The sequence below is a fragment of the Saccopteryx leptura genome, chromosome 4, assembly GCF_036850995.1.
Source record: "Saccopteryx leptura isolate mSacLep1 chromosome 4, mSacLep1_pri_phased_curated, whole genome shotgun sequence".
NCBI lineage: Eukaryota > Metazoa > Chordata > Mammalia > Chiroptera > Emballonuridae > Saccopteryx > Saccopteryx leptura.
The window spans coordinates 128,559,211-128,584,111 of NC_089506.1; the positions used below are offsets into that span (position 1 = coordinate 128,559,211).

A 24,901-nucleotide genomic window follows, 5' to 3' on the forward strand; every position below is an offset into this window, starting at 1 on the left:
TTGTAAATAAACTGTCTTATCTATTTTACAAACAAGTTAGCTTAGGCTAAAGGGTTTGGGATACAACAGGCATCCAATAAATATTTAAGGAATGACTGGTGAGCCTGACTCCAGGCCCAGGATTCCTAACCCCTGATTCTAAGCGCGCTTTTAACGACCAGTGTCCCTTTCTGCATCTCTAAGGAGTCCAAAGGCACTTTTCCTGCCTCTCGCCCCGCCCTTCCACCTGCCGGAAATTGGGAAGCAAGGTACTTCCGGGATAGCAAACGTTGGCCCCGGCAAGATGGCGGCCTCCTTGGAGCTCAGTTGCTGGGGAGGGGGCTGGGGGCTCCCATCGGTACACAGCGAGTCCTTGGTGGTAATGGTGAGGCCGCCTCTCGCGCCAGGGGCGGGAAAGAAGGGGCGGGGCTTGTGGTGGTTCCTGCCGGGCTGAGGCCAGCCGTAGTGCTGCTCGCTTCCCGCTGCTCGCTTCCCGCTGCTCGCGGCACCGCCCTGGGATTCCTGCAGTGGATGAGTTGCAGCTGGCTTGTGACCCCGCCGAAGCGTGGCGGGAGACCCATCGTTTCTCCGCTTGGCTCATAGTTCTTATTCTAAGCTTTGCAAAGCTCTCTGGGCCGTGGAGTGAAAGGCCGAAGGCGCGGTCGCGCGCGCGAGAACGCGCCCCGCGCTGCATCCCCTGGAGTTCCTGGGAAACAAGGTTCCGGACCGCCGGGTAGTGGCGCGCGTGCTCCCCCGGCTAGAGATCCGCCTGAGAACTGGGAAGGGACGCGCCCCCCTGTCGGACGTTTCTGCCTTCTGGGAGCTGGGCTGTGAGGTCAAGCAGCTCTGCAGATTTGCATTACGTCTTCAGTCTAAAATGTTTTATTGCAAACTCTGTTTCAGGCTTACGCCAAATTTTCTGGTGCACCCTTGAAAGTCAATGTCATAGATAACACCTGGAGAGGTTCAAGAGGTACAGTGTAAACTTTAAATACACTTTCTGGCCTTCATTAAGGGCCTCTCCCTACTCCCTTTAAAGCTCAGAGGCATATAGCCATGGAGTACTTTGGGATTTTAGTTTCTTTTTTTTTAAATTAATTTTAATGGGGTGACATTGATAAATCAGGGTACATATGTTCAGAGAAAACATCTCTAGGTTATTTTGACATTTGATTATGCTGCATTCCCATTATCCAAAGTCAAATTGTCTTCCATCACCTTCTAACGGGTTTTCTTTGTGCCCCTCCCCTCTCTCAACCCCCTCCCCTCCAATGTCATCATTCCCCCCCCCCCCCCCCATGTCATCATTTCTTAGAGTTTCTTTTTACCACGACCTTGGCTGTGTGTTGCTTATGGCTTGATCAGTGGAATTTTGAGACATGAAAATGTTCTCTAGAATTGCTCTTTGTGAAACTCATCCCCCCCCCCCCCAAATGTGCAATTGGTTTAATTTCTAGAGTATTGGAACCTCTAAGAGGAAATAGAACTGTTTCTTTGTATGTAAACTGTTTTCTTGATTATAGGAGATGTGCCAATTTTGACAACTGAAGACAACGTTGTTTCTCAACCAGCAAAAATTCTAAACTTTTTAAGAAAACAGGTGGGTGGTTCCTTTTGAAGAAGTAGATTGTTGATCCCTACATGTTGCTTTAAAAAACACATTGTAAGGTTGGCAGGGTTTTTTTTTTTTTAATTATTTTTTTGCTAAGTCAGTAGACAATTGGAGATACCTGGGTCTGATATAAAAAGAATTACTGCTCTAAATCATGGGTTGTATCATGAATTGATAGTTATAAAGTGAGGTATAGTCAATTTATATTTTCATGCACTTTCCTTGGATTTTATTGAAGTTTAGATATCAGCAGATTCATTTAGCCATCTTTGCTATTACACTTATTGATATGATTATCCATTTTAGTTACATATGTGCTACAAATTTTGTGTTGGTTATGACATCCGAGATATGTCATATCTCATATGTGCCTTGACTGGGTGAAGGGGGCTCCAGCTGAGCCTATGACCCCTTGCTCAAGCCAGCTTTAAGACAGTGACCATGAGGTCATGTATATGATCCCATGCTCAAGCCAGTGACCCCTGGTCAAGGCACACATGAGAAAGCAATCATTGAACAACTAAGGTGCTGCAACCAGGAATTGATACTTCTCATCTCTCTCCCTTCCTGTTGATCTATCCCTGTCTGTACCTCTCTCTCTTGCATGCTAAAAAAACAAAAACAAAACAAAACAAATCATAACAATTATTGACCTGTGTGCATGATACTGTGCTAAGAACTTGATTTGCATTAGGCAGCATTTATCACTAAATTTGTATTTCTCATTCTCCCTTTTAACATTATGTTTGCCATTTTTGAGGAAGACATAATAGGAATCCTAATTTATTTAGCTTTGCTGTTTTGAGATGTTCTTGACTTCTGAAGTTTAAAAAAAAATTTTTTTTAATAGAAATATAATGCTGATTATGAACTTTCAGCAAAACAAGGGGCAGACACACTGGCTTACATTGCTCTCCTTGAAGAGAAGCTTCTTCCTGCAGTGGTGAGCATTGGTAACTATTACAATATTTTAATGATCTACTAAACATGTACTTAGTCTACTTAGAAGAAAAATAATGAAAAAGGCTTAAGAGAGGAAATTTCATTTATATTTTAATCTTGATTCTTTCTTGTGTCTGCAAAACAGGATTCTGTTAGATATAAAACAATAAAGGGAAAGATACTGTTATTTTGGAATAAAAATTCTTCATGGAAGATGGAGTTTGTTGTTCCATGTATAGAGTTGGTTGAATTGTAATCCATTCATTCAGCAAATATTTATTGAGCACCTACTATGTGTTGGGCCTTGTTCTGGGTGCCTGGGATACACTAATCAACAGAAGCGATGTTTCAAGTTTTCTTTAATCCTGAGTCTAACTTAAAATTTTTTAAAAATGTATGAAGTCACGTTATGCCAAGATGTTTATGAAAAACTTACACATTGATTGAGTGATCTTTCTTTTAATAAAAGAACATCCTGTAGTGCTTTTTCCTCCTTCTTTTGCAGCTTCATACATTCTGGGTTGAGAGTGACAATTACTTTACTGTGACAAAGCCATGGTTTGCTTCACGAATTCCCTTTCCCTTGAGTTTGATCCTTCCTAGAAGAATGTCTAAGGGAGCACTGACTCGGATTTTACTGACCAGAGGAGAGCCTCCCCTCTACCACCTCCGAGAAGTGGAGGCACAGGTATGGTCATGGTTACTGTCAGAGCCATGGCCCTTTCAAGGAGGGCGAGAGAGAGAGTAGAGATGAACTTATCTATAGATACCCAAGGAGTTCTAGAGCATCTTTCCAATCTCTGAGATATATTGTCATCCTTATTAGATATACAGAGATGCCAAGGAGTGCCTAAACCTTCTGTCAAACAGATTGGGAACATCTCAGTTTTTCTTTGGAGACACGTGAGTACATTCCTTAAAAATCATTTTAAAGTTTTGTGTGCATATATTCAGTGAGCAGTTATTTAAAGCAAGTTCCCTTGTCTTCCCTCTCCCCCAATGAGTTTTTCACTTAAAAATATTTAGTGGATTTTTACTATGGGAAACTTTCTGTTAGTGGAAATCTAACATTGACTTAATATACTGCATATGTGAATTGAAAACATCTAAGACTATTCTTATCCTGTCTCCAGTGTCTATAAAAATGAATCTTTAATATACAACTAAGTTTTCTTCTAAATAGTATATGAGTACAGGCAGTCTGCGGGTTACAGGCAAGGTAGGTTCTGTGGGTTTGTTCTTAAGCTGACTTTTGTCTGTAAGTTGAAACAGGTACATGTACCTATTAAATACAATTTAGACAGATGTTTGTCTTAATATAGTATTGATTTTTACCATTCTGTGTATATAAATACTTAAACATTTTCAAACCTATAGAATCTATCTTGTTTATAACCCAGGGTCTGCCTGTATGAAGAAAAACTACTGAATAAAATCTTAGTTGCATCATTATTATAAACTAAAATGGGTAGTAAATCATTTAAGAGACTATATTATATACTTCAAAATTGACTAATAAATTTGAGAAAAAATTTTAATAATCCCAAGTTAATATTTTCTTATGTGCCTTTAAAAAATCCTGAATTTATTTTTAGACCTTCTACCTTGGACGCCTATGTGTTTGGTTTTCTTGCACCTCTTTATAAAGTATGCTTCCCTAAAGTCCAGTTACAAGGACATTTGAAACAGCTCTCCAATCTGTGTCGCTTTTGTGATGACATCCTAAACAGTTATTTTAGGCTTCATCTTGGAGGTAAGCTGGCTCATTTTCAGCTAATCTTTGTTTGTATAGACTATTTGCATATTTTCTTAAGGATGTGAAAGCATGATTCATTACTTATTAAAGAAATTTGTATATTGTTTTTAAATGCTGGCTTATAACACTTCAAAAAGTTGCATTTTTTCTAACTTTATTCCCACATGTTAGTTCTTAATTTAAATAAGAAATGAATATTTGCCCTTTGCCTATTCTTTTGGATTTTGTATATTTCTTGCTTCTTGTTCTTTTTTAAATGCCCTTTTGAAGTGGGTCCTTTTCTTCAGAAAGATTGAACCACAAGTATTTATTTATTTATTTATTTATTTTTATTTATTTTTTGTATTTTTCTGAAGCTGGAAACAGGGAGAGACAGTCAGACAGACTCCCGCATGCACCCGACTGGGATCCACCCGGTACGCCCACCAGGGGCGATGGTCTGCCCACCAGGGGGCGATGCTCTGCCCCTCCAGGGGTTGCTCTGCCGCGACCAGAGCCACTCTAGCGCCTGGGCAGAGGCCAAGGAGCCATCCCCAGTGCCTGGGCCATCTTTGCTCCAATGGAGCCTTGGCTGCGGGAGGGGAAGAGAGAGACAGAGAGGAAGGAGGCGGGGGGGGGGGTGGAGAAGCAAATGGGCGCTTCTCCTATGTGCCCTGGCCAGGAATCGAACCCGGGTCCCCCGCATGCCAGGCCGACGCTCTACCGCTGAGCCAACCGGCCAGGGCCTTGAACCACAAGTATTTATTGAGGTATTTATTAAGATAGCATTTTTCCTAATGTAAATGGGCAATCACTAAATGTTGCTTCTAGCATTTTTCTGCATGAACAGAAATCAGTAGCATATTGATTTTGGTGAGGTACACCCCATAATTCCACTACTTGAAAACTGATTGCATCAGACTGGAGGTATAGTAAAGAGAGGGCACCTCTCATTCAGGATATGATTTGTTGGGAGTGTGAGTTTTTGTGCTTGAGTGATTGGGATACTAAATTTGGATTGGGAGAGTTGGTAAAGATTGTATTTTTAAGAAACAGAAGTTATAAGGGGACAGCTGGCTGAGTGACAGTTTATTTTTTATGGGTGGTTATGTGTTTTGTTTATAGGGAGAAGTTAACTGGTTTGGGAGTCATGAAATTCAGTAGTGTTCAACCTTGTTACTTTGAAACAGTAGTTGGCAACCCTGTCTACAGGACAGATACAGAATCTTGAGTCCTACACCATGTTTACCAAATGAAAATTTTTTAGGGACCGGTTCCAGGAATCTGTATTTTTAAAAGTCCCTCCTAGTACTTTGGATGACAGGTAGATACATATGTTTGGGAGTCACTGCCTTAGGAAGCTACCCAGATAGTTGTAACTAAAGATCTATTTGGAATGGGTAGGGAAAAGGCACACCTTAAATTTGAGAAGGCAATGAGGACTGCTGTGCTTTTTTACTAATGAATTACTTTGGCTAACTGTATCACAGTTGGCCAACAGTGTCTATTCTGTGGACAAATTTAGTCCTTTTGTTTACAGTAGGGTTTTGGAGCTTACTTTTTACCACTTAAGTTTGCCTTTGAACACTAGAATGGCTTTTCTTTTTTCTTTTTTTAGAGGGTGGGCCACTTTGGAGAGTGGATAGACTCAAAATTCTTGTAATCTAAACAGTTCTAAAGGCTTTCAAATTTCCTGTCATTTTTATTTCTGTCCCTGGCTCCTTAGGCATCTCTCCTGCTGGACAAGAAATGGTAGATGCAAATCTGCAGAAACTCACACAACTTGTAAATAAGGAATCCAACTTGATTGAAAAGGTCGAGTTTACTTCAATCATGTTTTAATAGTAATTTAATATTTTTCTTTCTGCAATTAATATTGTAGTTTGGGTTATAAATTAAATTTATTCTCTTAGTTTTTTTAAAAACGGATTTTTTCCCCCAGCAAGCTGTTTAAAAATACATTTACTAAAGTTGAATAGTGTAATATAGTATTTTGAAGCCAGAAGTGGTCTAATTGCTTTGGGGAAAGATCTGATGATGGTATTGGGTTTACTTTTACATACAATTAGTATTTTTCAAGTTAGGATACCCAAAAGCCTGGCTTAAAAAAAAAAAGACAAAAACACTGTTTGCTTTGTCTGCTTCTGTGTCTGAAGGTCAACATTTCTTGACCTCGGAAGCATCTGTGCTTATCCTTTCTTGTTAATTGTATTATGATGTCTTGTTCTTTCTTCCACATGAACTGTTTTATATTTTCTCCTTCCTATCCTTCACTGGTCTAAATGTTGTCCACAAATTTCTATCAGTGTGCATATTTTATCATTTGGGGATGTTCATTTGGTGAAAGTTATTGAGAAACGAGCAGGGGAGAGAGCCAACAATGGACATTTCTTTTTTTTTTATTTTTTTATTTTTTTTTTTTTATTTATTCATTTTAGAGAGGAGAGGGAGAGACAGAGAGAGAGAGAGAGAGAGAGAGAGAGAGAGGAGAGACAGAGAGAGAGAAGGGGGGAGGAGCTGGAAGCATCAACTCCCATATGTGCCTTGACCAGGCAAGCCCAGGGTTTCGAACCGGTGACCTCAGCATTTCCAGGTCAACGCTTTATCCACTGCGCCACCACAGGTCAGGCCAACAATGGACATTTCAAGAGTGATTCTTATTGGAAAAAATATAAGAGAGTTGTGTATTTTTCCCGTGTCTGATAAACTTGGTTTTAACTTACACAAATAAAAAATACTTAATTCTTTCTAAAAATGATGGGACAGTGTAGCCTAATAACTCTGGCTAGCAGTAACAGGCATTGTGTTGTATGTGCTTTATATGAGTTATCTCATTTAATCCTCACAACAGCTCTATGGGTACAGGTCCTCTATCATCCACATTGTACAGATAAGTATACTGAAGCTTTGAGAGTAGCTTATGTCACTTGCCTAAGGTCACTCAGGTGACAAGAGTTAGAGAGGTTATTTGAACCCTGGAAATTGGACTCGAGCATGGGCTTTGCAATTGGTCAGTCATCTGACTCATAATTCATGAATGAGATTATGTATCCATTAGTAGTGATGGTAGTAACCAAGTTTATAACTGCCGCTGTCTGGAATGGCTGTTCTGTTTTCATGACAGACATATATAAACAGAACCATGAAAACCGACACATGCAGAAAGTGAAACCAAGAGTCCCTGTCACCATTTGTACACTTGATCTTGGGTCATCACTAATATATGCAAGTTTTCTGACCCTATATGATAGCACTCTCCCCACCCTTTCCTACTTGCTCTTCAGTTTGGTTCACTGTTTGCTACAAGACATTAGAGCAACAAATCCTAATGGCTACTAATTCTCACTGTTTGGACAAAAAATCTAGAGTTTATTCATTTTTTTTCTTTTTTTTTTTAGAAAGGAGAGAGAGAGGGAGAGAGAAGGGGTGGAGGAGCAGGAAGCATTAACTCCCATATGTGCCTTGACCAGGCAAGCCCAGGGTTTTGAACCGGCGACCTCAGCATTTCCAGGTCGACGCTTTATCCACTGTGCCACCACAGGTCAGGTGAAAAATCTAGAGTTTAAAAAAAGTTGTATTTTAGGAACTTAGTTTTTGCAAGAAAAAAATACATCTTAACACAACTGATTCAAGTAGTTCATTGGAGATACTTTTTCCTTGGCAGATTAAAAGTTAATATTTTATGGCCTGACCTGTGGTGACGCAGTGGATAAAGCGTTGACCTGGAAATGCTGAGGTCGCCAGTTCAAAACCCTGGGCTTGCCTGGTCAAGGCACATATGGGAGTTGATGCTTCCAGCTCCTCCCCCCTTCTCTCTCTCTGTCTCTCCCTCCCTCTCTCCCTGCCTCTCTCCCTCTCTCTCTCTCCTCTCTAAAAAAAAATGAATAAATAAATTAAAAAAATTATAAAAGTTAATATTTTATTCTTTTCCCTTTTCTACAAGCCCTGTGTACCTCTGCTGAAACATTTCCACTCTGCTTTGTAAGAGCATCTTGAGAAGATAAGGGAAAGTTTTGTTCTGCACATATTTAAAACTCTAAAAAACATGCATATAAATGGGTAAAAAGATGCTGCTGTATTCTGTTGGCTTTGGGTCTTTGATGGCAGCTGCTTCAAGTGTTTTATGAAGTTAAGCTGATAGTGAGCTCAGCACCAGGACCTGAGTCTTGTGCTCTGTTTGCAAGGTGCTCTGGTTAAAGTCATTTTCTAAGATCTGACTCAGTTCTAAATCCCTCTCCTAGTGTTTCTAGGGATGCTAATGTACTCCTTAGGGTAAGTCTGCAACTCTTGGAAATATTCTTAATCTGCTCCATATTAATTTGTTTCTCTAGAGCAGACTTAGAACTGATTCAGTGTTTGGAATGCCTCTGGATTAAGTCTAAAGAATGTACCCTTCTTTCTGTCTCTTTTCCTAGCTTCCTTGGTCTAAATACTCTCAGTCTGAAAGAGCTGGTCTTTTTTGAATGGAATACAGGGTATTTTCATTGAGGCAATGAGGTATATAGTGCTGGAATAAGAGCTGGGTTCAAATTTCAGCTTTGATACTAGCTTTGCAACTGAATGCAAATCCCTTAACCACTTTGAGCTTCATTTTGGTAATCTGTAAAATAGGGAATGATTGCATTTGGGTTTTTTCTTTTCTTCACAATGGTGTTGGGAAGATCAATTGAGATATTGTATGTGAGCCAACTTTGTAAACTAGAGCTTAGTATTATGTAACAGAAATACTGCTTTTACTCTTAGAAGACCTCTTTTTTTTGTGACAGAGAGAGGGAAAGATAGGGACAGACAGAAGAGGAGAGAGATGAGAAGCATCAGTTCTTTGTTGATGCACTTTAGTTGTTCATTGATTGCTTTCTCATATGTGCCTTGACCAGGGGGTACAGCAGAGCAAGTGACCCCTCGTTCAAGCCAGCGACCTTGGGCTCAAGACAGCGACCATGGAGTCATATCTATGATCCCATGCTCAAGCCAGTGACCGTGGGGCTTTGAACCTGGGTTATCTGCATCCCAGGCCAATGCTCTGTCCACTGTGCAACCGCCTGGTCAGGCTAGAAGATCTCTTAAACCAAGCCATGCTATGGTTGAGTTCAGCAAAATATTCATTTTGCGGAATTTCTGTAATTCTGTGAAGGCATCAAGGATGAGCCATATTACTTTTATACATATACTGAGTCAGCTGGTATTTGAGGTATGACATTTAGAATTCTTGAGAGATTATTAGCAAGAAAAAGGTTTCTCTGGCAGTCCTAGCAACATATGGTTCTGTGCTCTTCTAGACTATAGTTTGGTGGGGAGGCTGCCATCCACATAGGTGGTGCCACAGCCATTAGTCAGATGTACCTTTTGTACTTTCCACAGATGGATGACAATCTTCGCCAAAGCCCTCAACTTCCTCCTCGGAAATTGCCAGCACTTAAATTGACTCCAGCAGCAGAAGAAAGTGATTCCTTACAACGGCTGTCACCCTGACAGATATCACACTTTGTGTCCAAAGTCATGATTGTTGCAGTAATCTTTTATACTACGTGTGTGATGACAAAAAGATAATGCCATTAATAGGTATAAGGAAGACCCTAAAGCAAGAGAAATTTTCTATGACATCTATTTTTTTAAATTAAGAAGCTTGTATTTTAGCTTGGCAGTGCACTTTAAATACCATCAGAGCTACTAAATGAACTTTGGGGGAAGAAAACATGTACTGTATATAGAAACCTGCCTTAGTCTTGGCAGAGTTTTTGCCTTTGGTTTCACATGTTGCTGACCAAAAGCTTCAGTTCTGTTCTATGTGCACTCTTTAATTTATTCATGCTAACTTATTAATTTAGTGTTTTTAGACCAATATGAATATCTACTATGTGGCTCTTTGGCTGAGGCCTTTTTCTTCTGTTTAGAAATATGATGCCTATTTTAGACATTAGGAAAAATATGTTATCCTAATATTCTATTTACTTCCATAGAAAAGCCTGAATTTAACTGTAAAAAGCAATGAGAAGACTAATCTTTGGGGGATTAGTACCATATATAAATATTAAAGGTTGTTATATATAATATTTGTCTGACTATAGCACTTCAATATTACATTAGTATTTGCTGTTGTGGTCAATCTAGGTTAGTAAGGGCTCTTTCAGTTTATTGAGTGAACACAGCAGCTTTACACTATGTATTTGTAGTATGTCTTTAACTCTGGTCATCTCTTTCTTGGATTGATTTCAGGAGAACTGAATGAGTTGGTCATCTTTATTATGTCAGGCTGTAAAGTCTTAATTGAAACTTGTCCAGTTCTTAGACACCACTCAAAAGGAACCCCCACCAGAGTAATAGAAAGTACCTACTGTATGCCAGTTCAAGTTCATCATGCGCGGCTCAGACCAGTGTTCTTTTATAAGCATATCATGTAGTCAAAAGTTTTATGACAACTAATTATTTTTATGCAGTTTAACTGCAGTTGAAGGGTCCAATGGGATTATTGGGAATAGCAGTACATTTTTAAGAATATTTCTATTTATTGGTTGCTGAACTGTTAAAGGCTTTGCTGTGCAAGTAACTTGACTAATAATAGAACCTTATTTTAGTGGCTGAGGTGCTTCTGTTGTCATAAAACCACTTCTGAGATTTTTAAAATATAGGACCATGTTTTTGATTAGTGTCTTAAAAGATTACTATGGTGCTCAGCAAATCTTATCACGTCCTGCAGAAACCCATATGTTAAGAAAACAGCTTTGTAGCCAAGACTTGCCTAATTTGAGCTGAGTGGAGCTCAGCTGTGTTTGACCTGCATCCTCTTAATTTGTTCTGTATTTAGGTAGCTATTTTTACAGGAGTCTTTAAGTCCTTGTAAAAAATTTTTTGAAAGTGAGAAACAAGGTGGTCTTCAAAACCTTGTTTATCTGTTTGGATGCATTTTTGGAAAGTAACTAATGAATTTTAAATAACTTCTGCAACAGGTTGGGGGAGATAGTGTGTGCACGCTGGCGATAGACGTTGATCTTCAAATAGTTTCCAGCAATCTAAAACCCATATGAATATTCTATAATGAAAAGCATGACCAGAGGACTTGATTATTCTCTAGGATGGATGTCTATTGGAGGAGGTTGGTTAGCATATTAATCAACATCTGTTTATGCTTCAGTCAGGGTTAGTAATTTTCAGTTATGATTTGTACTAAAACTTCCAAAAAGAATTTGAAGTGGCTTACATTGTCAAACACATGTAAAACAGGAGAATTAAAATTAGTTTTGGGAACATAAAAAGTTTATGACCAAAAGAGCTATACCAACTCTAACAGATCATAAAATTGAATGGTAAATTTAATTTCAAGTTTCTCCACAGGCAAAGTCAAAAGATTATACTGAGCTATGTAAACTTTTCTGTCAATAAACTACTAATGTCCATAAATAAGAAAAATGTGTTTAAGTTCTTATAAGAATGTGGGAGGTCATGTTCTTACAACACCTAGACTTCAGCCAGTTAGTATACTGCAATGTTTTATGTGTTGAAAGTTTAATCAAAAGATGTCATTTTAGAATAGCAAGTATTTGTCCTAAAAAGTCGAGAAGATGACTGTAAATATAGTTTATTTCCTTTTGGTCACTCCTGCTGTGAACTGCCTTTAGCCTTACACTACATAGGCCATGATGCTTGCAGACTACTTTTTCTGAGATGCAAAATGTGATTTAGATAGGTGAATATTTATATGTTGGTTTACCTAGTTGAGCTTTTTCAGTATGAGCCAATAAGATGCTAGGAATCTGTAACCGAGCTCAAACTGTTCCAGACATGTGCCGCACATTTTGGAAGTTCTTGGAAAGGAGCTACTTTCCAGACTGGACAGAGAGCTGTGATCAGCCTGTCAGGATATTCTTCATGTATAGTTTGAGTTTGTTGAGATACACAACAATGTGTAGTAGGTCTTACACAAAATGCTCTGACCTACTATCTTTTGGAGGTGAAGGTGGAGGATAATATAAAAGGTCTATGTGTTTATATTGTATGTGGTATAGGATTAGAAAATAGGTTAGATAATTCCCATATGATAAAGATCCCACATCAGCCATCATCAGCTATCTATAAGACTGACCCTTCTCATAACTGAAGAAACTGTAAAGGACATTGAGGCCAGTCCTTCCTTCACAGTGCTTCCTTTCCCCTGTAAATGTTGATATTGACAAGCAGAACAATTTCAACTGAGGTGTTTGTATTTATTTTTTGGGTACTAGAGGATTGGAGATTTTACATTAAATCCAAAGCATTTTGATTTCCACTTGTAATTTCTATTCATTTAATATTTCTAGATATATAAACATTGAGGAGTGGGGAAGCTTATTTCAGTCAGAGCTAAGTTAGAATTTTCAGAAGTCTGCAAAAATGGGAAAAAAAACGACATCAAAAGAGGCAAAAGTTGGTAAGGGTGATAGTGTTTCAGAAAACCCAGACTGGTAGCTTCATGTGATAAAAATATAAACTCAGTAGTATATTTTCTTAGAGCCTCTTCCAAGAACATACATTTGCTAGGGTTATTAGACTTTTCTTTTTGACAGTTTTTCATAAGCTGTCAAAAAATTTTAACCCTTTAAAACCAAAATATAAATGCCAAGACAAAAAACTGAGTGATGAATACACAAAATTTCTTTACACTGTTTTTGCAAGTTGTAACTATAATTTATTATAAAATTAGGGTTTTAAAAAGTTTAATTCAATAACTTTATCATGAGTTATATAACCTATGATTTAAAATTTACTGCTCCAAAAATAGTATGCAGCATTCACTTCCAGTAGAATAAACATATAATATAAATTAAATGTAATATATTTTCTCTTTGAGTTTAAAGGAACAAACAACTCAGGTTTGTAATTGATTGTATAAAGCAGTGATTGTCAACCTTTTTGATCTCATGGCACACATAGACTAATTACTAAAATTTTTTGCCACACCAAAAAAATGTTTTTTTGCCACTCTGACAAGAAAAGAAAAAGTATAATTTGGATTCATTCACACCAGACAGCTATTGTATGTTGGCTGTTGTCATTTTTTTAATTTGACTATCTAAAGGAAAAGATGTCAGTGCCCCTGACTAAATAGGTATTGCATATTTTAAATTTCTTGTGGCACACTGGTTGAAAACCGCTGCTCTGCAGATCTGTTTTGCCTTACCAGAAAAGAAAAAAACAACCTAAACCAAGAACCCTTTTCCCTAGGATATAAACAGATCTAGGACTTAATGTTTGTAAGTTTATATTTTTCTTCCTATGGTACCTGAGCTTACTCTTGAGACAAGTATTTGAACAGAGTTCTGTCTCCAGGTGGCAGTCCTTTGCTCTCCCATGTGACCTCTGACTGCACAGTGTCAGGATGAGCTCCAGGGCCACTCAGTGCAGAAGGTGCAGCATGTCTGTGTGCTTTTAGTTTTAAGCTCATAGGGATTTAGTAATTGACTTTATCTTGGTTTGGTTATATAACAAATCCTGAGCAAAGCCACAGAGTATAATTGGGTTATGATGATGGTCTTTTGTATATGTTGTTGGCATTAAGAATTATATTTTTTGCCTTTTTTGTTGTTTAGCTCTGTGGAATTTACATTTACTTTACCTTAAAAAAAATTTTTTTTATAAATAAATTTTTATTAATGTTAATGGGGTGACACCAATAAATAAACATATATTCAAAGAAAACATGTCCAGGTTATCTTGTCATTCAATTATGTTGCATACCCATCACCCAAAGTCAGATTGTCCTCCATCACCCTCTATCTAGTTTTCTTTGTGCCCTTCCCTCTCCTCTCCCCCTCTCCCTCCTTCCCTCCCCCCCCCCCCCAACCACCACACTCTTGTCCATGTCTCTTAGTTTCGTTTTTATGTCCCACCAATGCACCAATGTGTGGAATCATGTAGTTCTTGGTTTTTCCTGATTTACTTATTTCACTCCATGTAATGTTATCAAGATCCTACCATTTTGTTGTAAATGATCCGATGTCATCATTTCTTATGGCTGAGTAGTATTCCATAGTGTATATGTGCCACATCTTCTTTATCCAGTCTTATATTGAAGGGCTTTTTGGTTGATTCCATGTCTTGGCCACTGTGAACAGTGCTGCAATGAACATGGGGCTACATGTGTCTTTACATATCAATGTTTCTGAGTTTTAGGGGTATATACCCAGTAGAGGGATTGCTGGGTCATAAGGTAGTTCTATTTTCAGTTTTTTGAGGAACCACCGTACTTTCTTCCATAATGGTTGTATAAAAATTTTTATTAATTTTAATTTATTGTATTAACGTGAATTCAAGTGTGCCACTCAATATAACTACCTCACCCCCACCCCCATGTCCCCCATTATACTCCTTTTGCCCCCCTACCTCTAACTCCCTCCCCCCTTTCCTCTGGGGCTTGCTGTCCTGTTGTCTGTATCTATGTGTTATGTATATATAATTTTACTAGTCCCTTCACCTTCTCTGATCCCATCCCTTCATCCCCCTTCCCTCCGACAGCTGTCCTTCTGCTCCCTGTGACCCTGCCTCTGCCTCTGTTTTGTTCCTCATTTCATTTTGTTCATTAGATTCCACATAAAATGAGATCATATGATATTTGTCTTTCTCTGCCTGGCTTATTTCACTTAGCATAATAATCTCCAGGTCCACCCATGCCATCGCAAAAGGTAAGATTTCTTTCTTTTTCACAGCTGCGTAGTGTTCCATAGTATATATGTACCACTGCTTTTTAATCCACTTGTACACTGACAGACACTTGGGCTGTTTCCCGATCTTGATTATTATAAACAATGCTGCAATAAACATGGGGGTGCATTTCTTCTTTTGAATCAGTGATTTGGTATTCTTAGGATATACTTCTAAAAGTGAGATGGTTGGGTCAAAAGGCAGTTCCATTTTTAATTTTTTGAGGAATCTCCATACTGTTTTCCACAGTGGCTGCACCAGTCTGCATTCCCACCAGCAGTGCAAGAGGGTTCCCTTTTCTCCACATCCTCGCCAGCACTTACTCTGTGTTGTTTTGTTGATGAGTGCCATTCTGACAGGTGTGAAGTGATACCTCATTGTGGTTTTAATTTGCATTTCTCTGATGATTAATGACATTGAATATTTTTTCATATGCCAATTGGCCATCTGTATGTCCTCTTTGGAGAAGTATCCATTCATTTCTTTTGCCCATTTTTTGATTGTATTGTTTATATTCTCGGTGTTGAGTTTTACAAGTTCTTTACAAATTTTGGTTAGTAACCCCTTATCAGAGATATGGAGAATATGTTCTCCCATTGTGTGGGTTGTCTTTTTATTTTGTTCATGGTGTCTTTTGCTGTGCAAAAGCTTTTTAGTTTGATATAGTCCCATTTGTTTATCTTGTCCTTTATTTCACTTGCCCTTGGAGATAAATTGGCAAAAATATTGCTACGAGAGATATCGGAGAGTTTGCTGCCTGAGTTTTCTTCCAAGATGTTTATGGTTTCCAGACTTACATTTAAGTCTTTTATCCATTTTGAGTTTATTTTTGTGTATGGTGTAAGTTGGTGGTCTAGTTTCATTTTTTTGCAAGTACCTGTCCAATTTTCCCAACACTTTATATTAAAGAGACTGTCTTTACTCTACTATATGCTCTTACCTCCTTTGTCAAATATCAATTGACCATAAATGCATAGGTTTATTTCTGGGTTCTCTGTTCTGTTCCATTTTTATTTGTTCTTATGCCAGTACCAAGCTGTTTTGAGCCTTGTAGTATAACTTGATGTCAGGAAGTGTGATACCTTCCACTTTATTCTTCATTTTCAAGATTCCTGAGGCTATTTGTGTTCTTTTTTGGTTCCATATACATTTTTGGAATATTTGTTCTATATCTTTGAAGTATGCCATTAGTATTTTAATAGAAATTTCATTGAATTTATAGATTGTTTTGGGTAATATAGATATTTCAATGATATTTATTCTTCCTATCCATTAACACGGTATATGCTTTCACTTGTTTGTATCTTCCTTGATTTCTTTTTTCAATGTCTTATACAATAATTATCTGAGTACAAGTCTTTTATTTCCTTGGTTAAATTTACTCCTAAGTACTTTATTTTTTGTTGTTGTTGTTGCATTAGTGAAGAGGATTGTTTTCTTAATTTCTCTTTCAGACTGCTTATCGTTGGTGTATAAAAATGCCACTGATTTCTGAATATTAATTTTATATCCTGCCACCTTGCAGAATTCACTTATCAGGTCTAGTAGTATTTTGACTGAGACTTTAGGGTTTTCTATGTACAGTATCATGTTATCAGCAAATAATGATAATTTTACTTCTTCTTTTCCAATTTGGATGCCTTTTATTTCTTCTTCTTGTCTGATTGCTGTGGCTAGGACTTCCAGAACTATGTTGAAAAGAGTGGTGAAAGGGGGCACCCCTGCCTTGTTCCTGATCTTAAGGGGATTGCTTTTAATTATTGCCCATTGAGTATGATGTTGGCTGTTGGTTTGTTATAGATGGCCTTTATCATATTGAGGTATGTTCCCTGTATTCCCACTTTGCTGAGAGTTTTGATCATAAATGGGTGCTGGATTTTATCAAATGCTTTTTCTACATCTATTGATATAATCATGATTTTTATTCTTCCCTTTTTTTTATGTGATGAATCACATTTATTCATGTGAATATTGTACCAGCCTTGCCTCCCCAGCATAAATCCCACTTGATCATGATGTATGATGTTTTTAATGTATTGCTGGATCTAGTTTGCTAATACTTTGTTGATAATTTTAGCATCCATGTTCAGCAGCAATTTTGGTCTATAGTTTTCTTTCTCAGTAGTGTCTTTACCTGGTTTTGGAATGAGGATAATGTTTGTCTCATAAAAGGAGCTTGGAAGTCTTCCCTCCTCTTGAATGTTTGAAATAGCTTAAGAATGCTAGGTGTTAGTTCTTCTTTGAATATTTGGTAAAATTCACCTGTGAAGCCATCCTGTCCAGGACTTTTGTTTGTTGGGAGTTTTTTTGATAACTGTTTCAATTTCATTTGTTGTAATCAGTCTGTTTAGGTTTTCTGATTCTTCCAGATTGAGTCTTGGAAGATTGTATGTTTCTAGGAATTTATTCATTTCACCTAGGTTGTCCAATTTTTTGGCATATAGATCTTCTTAGTATCTTCTTACAATCCTTTGTATTTCAGCGGTATCAGTTCTTACTTCTCCATTTTCATTTCTAATTTTATTTATTTGAGTCCTCTCTCTTTTTTTCTTGATGATTTTGTTTAAAGGTTCCTCAATCTTATTTACTTTTTCAAAGAACTGGCTCTTGGCTTCATTGATCTTTTGTATTGATTTTAGTCTCTATGTCATTTATTTCCACTCTGATCTTTATTATTCCCTTCCTTCTACTTCCTCTAGGCTTTATTTATTGTTCTTTTTTTTAGTTCTTTTAGATGCAGGGTTGTTTATTTGAGTTTTTTCTTGCTTCTTAAGGTATTCCTGTAATGCTATGAACTTCCCTCTAAGGACTGCTTTTGCTGTGTCCCATAAATTTTGAGTTGTTGTATGTTCATTTTCATTTGTTTCAAGGAAATTTTTTATTTCTTCCTGGATCTCCTTGTTATCCCTTTTATTATTTAATAACATGCTATTTAGCCTCCAAGTGTTTGAATGTTTTTCAGTTTTTCTATTTTAGTTGATTTCTAGTTTCATGCCATTGTGATCTGAGAAGATGCTTCATATGATTTCAATCTTCTTAAATTTATTGAGACTCATTTTATGCCCTAATATGTGGCCTATCCTAGAGAATGTACCATGAGTACTTGAAAAGAATGTAGATTTGCTCCTTTGGGGGTGAAAGGTTCTGAAGATATCTATTAAATCCAGTTGATCTAGTGTGTCATTTAAGGCTGCTGTTTCTTTGTTAATTTTCTGTCTGGAGGATATATCCATTGATGTTAGTGGGGTATTAAAATCCCCTGCTATTGATCTCACCATTTATGTCCATCAAAATCTGCTTTATAAATTTGGTGCTCCTATATTAGGTGCATAAATATTTACAATGGTTATATCTTCCTGTTGGATTGCTCCCTTTATCATTATATAGTGACCTTCTTTATCTCTTTATACCTTTGTTTTAAAGTCTATTTTTTCAGATATAAATATTCCTACACCAGTTTTTTTTTTTTTTCATTTCCATTGCATGAAAAACTGTTTTCCATCCCTTCACTTTCAGTCTATGTGTATCTTTTGTTCTGAGGTGGGTCTCTTTTTGACAGTATATGTATGGGTCCTGTATTCTCATCCATGCAGCTATCCTATATCTTTTGATTGGAATATTTAATCCATTTACATTTAAGGTTATTGTTGATATGTAGTTGTTTGCTGCCCTTTTATTCTTTAAATCTACAATCCTCTTTTTCTATATATTTATTTTCCTTTGCTCTTTTTACAGCAGGCCCCTTAACATTTCTTGCAGTACTGGTTTGCTTGTAATGAATTCCTTGAGGGTTTATTTTGTCTGGGAAGCCTTTTATTTCTCCTTCAATTTTAAATGATAGCCTTGCTGAATAAAAAAGTCTTGGTTGTAGGTTCTTGTTTTGCATCACTTTGAATATTTCTTGCCAATCCCTTCTGGCTTCATGTTTCTGTTGAGAACTCAGATGTCATCTTTATGGGGGCTCCTCTGTAGGTAATTAACTGCTTTTTTCTTGGAGCTTTTAGTATTCTTTCTTTGTCTCTTAACTTTGGCACTTTAATTATGATGTGTCTTGGTGTAGGCCTCCTTGGGTTCCTCTTTAATGAGACTCTCTGTGCTTCTTGAACTTGTGTGACTTTTTCCTTCATCAATTTAGGAAAGTTTTCAGCTATGATTTCTTCAAATAAATTCTCTATTCCTCGTTTGTTCTCTTCTCCTCAGGAACCCTATGATGCAGATGTTGTTTCTCTTCTTGTTGTCACAGAGCTCTCTTTGAGTTTCCTCAGTACTTTTGAGCCTCTTTTCTTTTTGCTGCTCTGCTTTTGTGCTTTCATTTATCTTGTCCTCTAAATTGCTGATTTGATTCTCTGCTTCATCTAGCCTGCTGTTGATTCCTTCTAGAGTAGTCTTCACTTCTTATATTGTATTTATCATTTCTGACTTTTTTTTTTATGACTTCAATGTCCTTTTTAATGCTTGCTATCTTTTTATTTTAGGTGCTCATTATGACCACCCATTTTGTCTGTGTATTAGGTAGCGCTGTCTGACTTTGGAATTTTTGTGGTATCTTTATGTAGAAGATGGGCTCAGTGGTTCTGACCTTCAGGCCACCTGTTTTCCTTGTTCTAGGAATGCATCTTGAGGGTAGTATTTTCCCTCCTGTTGTATGTGAGTATTGAATGAAGTTGGTCCTTTTGTGGTTATGGTTATCCCTTCAGGCTGACTGACTCTAAGTGTCCACCTTGATCATGTGTATTACACACTGGGCAATGTCTGTCCTGTTGGGTGTATTTATTCTCCACAGTGTCTGGTGCCTGCTAGACTCCTCCTTTGGGCATGCTGCTTATAAAGGTAGCTGAGTCTAGGGTTGGTGCTGTCTGCCACCTCTAGATTTTCTTGGGTTGGTGTCAGCTGTTGTTTGTAACTCACTGTGGGCTATCTGTCTGTAACTACTGCACATTTAGCTCTTTGTGTCTGCATTTTCTCTGCCTAGGTATTGGTGGAGGGGCAACCTGTGTAGAAGGATCAGCTTCCTCCTGCTTAGAGATGACAGCAGGTCCGTAAAAGCCCCAAGCTCTGTAAGATCTGTCTCTACATTTCAGCTGCTCCACCTCCTCTTGCACTGACTGTTCTTCCCTCAGAGTCTTATGTAGAAAGACTGTAGTGTGGGCTCAGACTGGCCTCACCCAACCAACCTCTCTATAGGTTGCATGCTTCGTGGGTTAAGGCAGTGGTCAGCAAACCAAGGCTCGCGAGCCACATGCAACCTAATAGCATGTGATGTTTTTATCAAAGGCCAGCTTAGGAGTACCCTAATTAAGTTAATAACAATGTACCTACATATATAGTTTAAGTAAAAAATTTGGCTCTCAAAAGATATTTCAATTGTTGTACTGTTGATATTTGTCTCTGTTGACGAATGAGTTTGCAGACCACTGGGTTAGGGCAGCTAAGGTTGTGAATACAATGTTAGTGGGACCCCCTACTTCAGGGCTCTCTTGGTCAGGAGCTCAGTATGGGGAATGTGGCCCCTACTCCATAGCTTAATTCTTTAGCCACTGCTGGATACTCAAATTTTATTTCTCCCCAACAAGGTGAGCAGCAGGTTCAGACCGAGTGTGGCCAGCAGTCCCCTCTGCAGAAGTGCTTTCTGTGGATTAGCCCCTGGTCTCAGGGAGGGAGACTGAGAGAGTCCTCTCCTGGGGCTGACTGTGCTCCTGCTCCCCTGAAGGTGGCTAAGCCCCTTAACCAGATCCAACAATAGGTTCACAGAGACCCATACATTAAATGTGGAATCTAGCCCAGCAGGACAGGGTACCCAGCACCTGGGCCAGCTGACTGTGAAGCTCCACCACATGAGCCGCTGTGCTGGTGCTGATCACAGAGAGTAGAACTCGCCTCCAAATGGGCCTGGTGTGAAGAGCTTTTCCTTAAGATTCCACTCTAGCAAGGGTTGTTAGGTCCTGAACCAATACTTTCTGCAGCTGGCCCCTGGATGTGCAAGACCTGGGCCTCCCTGGCAGGAACCTGGGGCAGACCAATAGTAGACACTGCTTGTGACTGACCCTTAGCAACCTTCTTGGAACTACAAGCAATTCAGAGTTTGTGGCTGTCTCTTCTGGGCCCAGGTGCACATAGAAATACTAGCTGCACACCAAGGCTGGCTTTTACCCACTCTGGGCCTAGGGGAAGGTTCGCTTAAAAGGCCAAGGTTCCCTGAGCCCCACCTCCTACAGCATCTGTCTGCTGCAGATAGAGGCTTGTTGGCCTCAGCAGCTGAAAAAAACCTCTATAGAGTCTAGAGCCTGTGGCAATTCAGGGATTAGGAAGTGTGGTGGGTGTGGCTCTGTCCCTTGGTCCCAGGTATCAGTCTGTCCTGACTTTTTTCACAGACCTCAGTAGGGTGTGGCCCCAGGAGTCTGATGGATGTGACCTCTGAGACCCAGAGGTGTGGTCTGCCTGCAATTCTGACAGTTTCTACTGAGTCTCCCATGATGTAGAAGCACCGGTCTTAGATTTGGGTCAGCCTCAACACCAGGAAACTAAGTCACTGATGCTCCCCCTGCTTCCTGGCCTCTCAGAACGACCCATTGCCATGACTGGGGCAGGAGAGACTCCCGAGGGTGGAGCAGTTACTTTTCACCAGGCTGATGCCACACAGAGGGGACTGCTCCACCCAAGAAAGATGGTGACTGCAGTATTGGAGAATGACTCAGCACAGGAGTTCTGGTGGCCATTCCCTACAGTGTCTCTTCCTGGGCCTCCAACTTTACAGTCTCCTCACACAACTCTAGTCCTCTCAGCTCTCCCTCCACTGGAGCCCTGGGTAAGTGGCTGTGAATGAGATTTTCTGCACAAGCCCTTTAAGATGGAGTCTGCATCTCCGAGAGCTCCGTCTCTTTCTCGCAGACAGAAACTCTGACTCCTTTTACCTCCAAATGCTGTGTAGGCTTCTTTTCTAGGTGCTGGGGCTCCGGGCCTGGGGCTGAGCACCCACACCTCTCAGGGCTACCCTCCCTGCAGTGAGAGTCCCTCTGGACCCTCTGCCCCATCTTGCTCCTGGGAGTGGGGCAGCCCTTTCCGCATCTCTGCCCTTCCCACCAGTCTCGGTGTGGCTTCTTCTGTGATGCTTGATTATAGACTTTTCTTCATTTAGTCCAAAGTTGGTTTTTAAAGATGATTGTTCTTGGAGAGGCAGTTGGATCATCTGCCTACTCCATCACCATCTTACAACTTAAATTTACTTTTCAGCATTTTCATATTGCTTAAACAGATCATTAAACAATTTGTTGTTAGTTACATGAATCAAAGGCCAGTAATCCCCCTATTACTCTTAAAGGTTTAACTGAAGTTTCATTTGATCTTGAAAATGCTTATTTTCACAGAGCTGTTAAGATGGAGGTGTTTTTTTTTTAAGGTTTTACAAAATAATTTAGGCCTAAACTCTGTTGGGAGGTAATGTTTGCTAGGAGCCCATGTTACTGGCCCTAGACTAAAACTGGTGACTGAGTTGGAGAGTTATTCTCAGAATCAAAAATATACAGCAATTATTTCCAGATGAAAGGCTAATGATGAGAATTAACATTATTGAACAATGACATAAGAAAGGGTAACTTTGGGACATTTTTAAATAGAGAGGGGAATACTTTTTTAATGATAGAAGAATATTCAAAGGAAAACAGTATTTTCTTTATAAAAAATACAGGAAAATAAGTCTTTTTGTATCCTCATTATTTTAAATTTTACTGTAAGATTTAACAAAAAACATCTTTTTGTTCCTTGGAAAAGTAGTTCCTAAAGGTGTATTTTGGCAGACTATATCAATATTCTATGAAGTGAGAGTCAAGTTTGTGAAGTGTTGGGTTAGACAAAGTTAAGTTACTGCAGACTTTTCAGAACCTTTGATAATGCTATTGTGCAGTTTCAATCTCCAAGAAGGACCTGTATTAAATACACCATTTTTCTAATTTATTTTTATGTGGATTTTTTTAAAGTAGGTGTCTTGTGAGATTTGTGTTCTGAGAACTATACTAAGGGAAGTGCTATCCTGAAGTGTTTTTGCTTGTTTGTGCTCATTGCGAAGACTTCCTGCTTGTGCCCTTCTAGTGAGTGGTGATGAATGGAAAGAGACAGGACAGGACTACCTTGGATTATAGAGTTGAGGCAGGGGCGGCAGTGGGCATGCTGGGTTGGTTAGGTAGGCAAATGTGAGGCCCCTGGTCAGCCCAGCCCCTTTCCCTGAATCCCAGTTGGCTTGTGAACTGGTGCTTTTGGAGAACTAACCAGTTTGTAGGCATCTAGGAGATAGAGGGGATCAACTTGGAATTACAGAACAGTCTTTCAAACTGTTTTTCACTGTGCTTTAAAAGAGCCAAAAAAGCATGAGTATGCTTAGCCCTAAAGTCACATACAAGCTGGTTATTTTATACACACACACACACACACACACACACACACACACACACACACACACACAAAATATGTACACACATATGTATAGTGTTCAAGAAAGTTCATAGTTGCTTTAGAAACAAAGCAAAGGAAAGTATGTTTTCAAGTTCAAGCCCATTCCTGAAGACATAGTCTAAATGAAAATTGTATGGTTTTGTTTTCCTGCATTTTCTATAATGTTTTCTTTTCTTTTTTCTTTTTGTCTGTGACAGAGACAGAGAGAAGAGGGATAGACAGACAGGAAGGGAGAGAGATGAGAAGCATCAATTCTTTGTTGTGGCTCCTTAGTTAGTTGTTCATTGATTGCTTTCTCATATGTGCCTTGACCAAGGGCTAAAGGAGAGCAAGTGACCCCTTGCTCAAGCCAGCAACCTTTGAGCTCAAGCCAGTGACCCTGCACTCCAGCTGGTGAGCCCGCACTCAAGCCAGAGACCTCAGGATTTTGAAACTGGGTCCTCTGTGTCCCAGTCCTACGCTCTATCCACTGTACCCCTGCCTAGTCAGGCTGTCTGCTTTTTCTGACATGAGGGTTTACAGTGTTCATTAAATTTTCAGCAGTTTCTATATGTCCCACATTTTAAGCCTCACTAACCTCCAAATTTCAGAGGACTAAGTATGTTTAATTTCATTTTCAAGTATAAAACCAGATAACTCATCAGGAACAAGGATGCTTTTGTTTGTCTTCTGTAATGCATACAGCTGCAGATTTGGAATGCCACGCTTTGGATGTGCATTTGACAGAAGGTGTGCCTTTGGGTTTTGAGTTGTGTAAGGGAGAACATCTAGCAATATGAAAAGCAGTTGGACCTTTGTTCTGATTCTTCAGTCTTCCTCACACAAATTCAGAGAAATGCCTTTTAATCATAGAGTTTATATATCCTAGGTCCTTGGAAATCAAGAAAAGTGACTTGCCAAAGTTTGCATCAGTTCTTAGCGAGTCATGCGCTATAGAGAATGGTGTGCTGGCCATGTGTTCTGGGGACGGCTGGCCACTTCCCATGCAATGCTGGCATCTTTATTTCTTGGCAAAGGGTGCACTCAAGCTTTTATGTTAATTGCATAAAGATGAGCTTTAGTTCTCTTTTGACTTTATATCTTATTTTGTAAAATAGGAAATAATGTCTTTCCATTTTTCTGTTCATTTTAAAGTGGAAATTTGAGCTGTTTGGAATGTAGCTTTAGCTTTCTGGAAAATAGACAGCAAAGAAGATAAATAAGAAATATGTACGTATATATATTGGCTTTGTTCCACCAAGCCTGTCTTTGAATAATAAATACTTTAAACATCTGTTCTAGTGTACAAATACTATAGTTTTGTTATAAGCAATCTTAAATAAGCAGTTTTGGTCATAATTTCACCATTCTAGCCTTGTCTAGTGTGAACATATTTTACTCAGAGATCATGTATAACTATCCAGAAATGGTGATGATGATCAATGTTGTAAAGAATTTATTCTGATAAATGAGAAACTGGATGTAATGTCAAAATAGCTATTTTCACAATAAAATCTCCAGTCTCCTGGATGTTT

At 38.8% G+C, this 24,901-nt stretch overlaps 1 protein-coding gene across 2 annotated transcripts; it reads left to right on the forward strand.

Moving 5' to 3' along the window:
- The first annotated feature begins 267 nt into the window (after positions 1–267).
- MTX3 (metaxin 3) lies at positions 268–10,025 on the forward strand. 2 transcript variants are annotated; one of them, XM_066381685.1, is made up of 9 exons: positions 268–364; positions 883–952; positions 1,503–1,579; positions 2,442–2,534; positions 3,039–3,221; positions 3,360–3,436; positions 4,129–4,286; positions 5,995–6,083; positions 9,630–10,025. In XM_066381685.1, the coding sequence occupies exons 1-9, from the start codon at positions 284–286 to the stop codon at positions 9,738–9,740; spliced, it is 939 nt and encodes a 312-aa protein (XP_066237782.1). In that variant the 5' UTR covers positions 268–283; the 3' UTR covers positions 9,741–10,025. The 2 variants fall into 2 exon arrangements, with proteins under 2 accessions (XP_066237782.1, XP_066237783.1); XM_066381686.1 differs by lacking the exon at positions 5,995–6,083.
- The last annotated feature ends 14,876 nt before the right edge of the window (positions 10,026–24,901 follow it).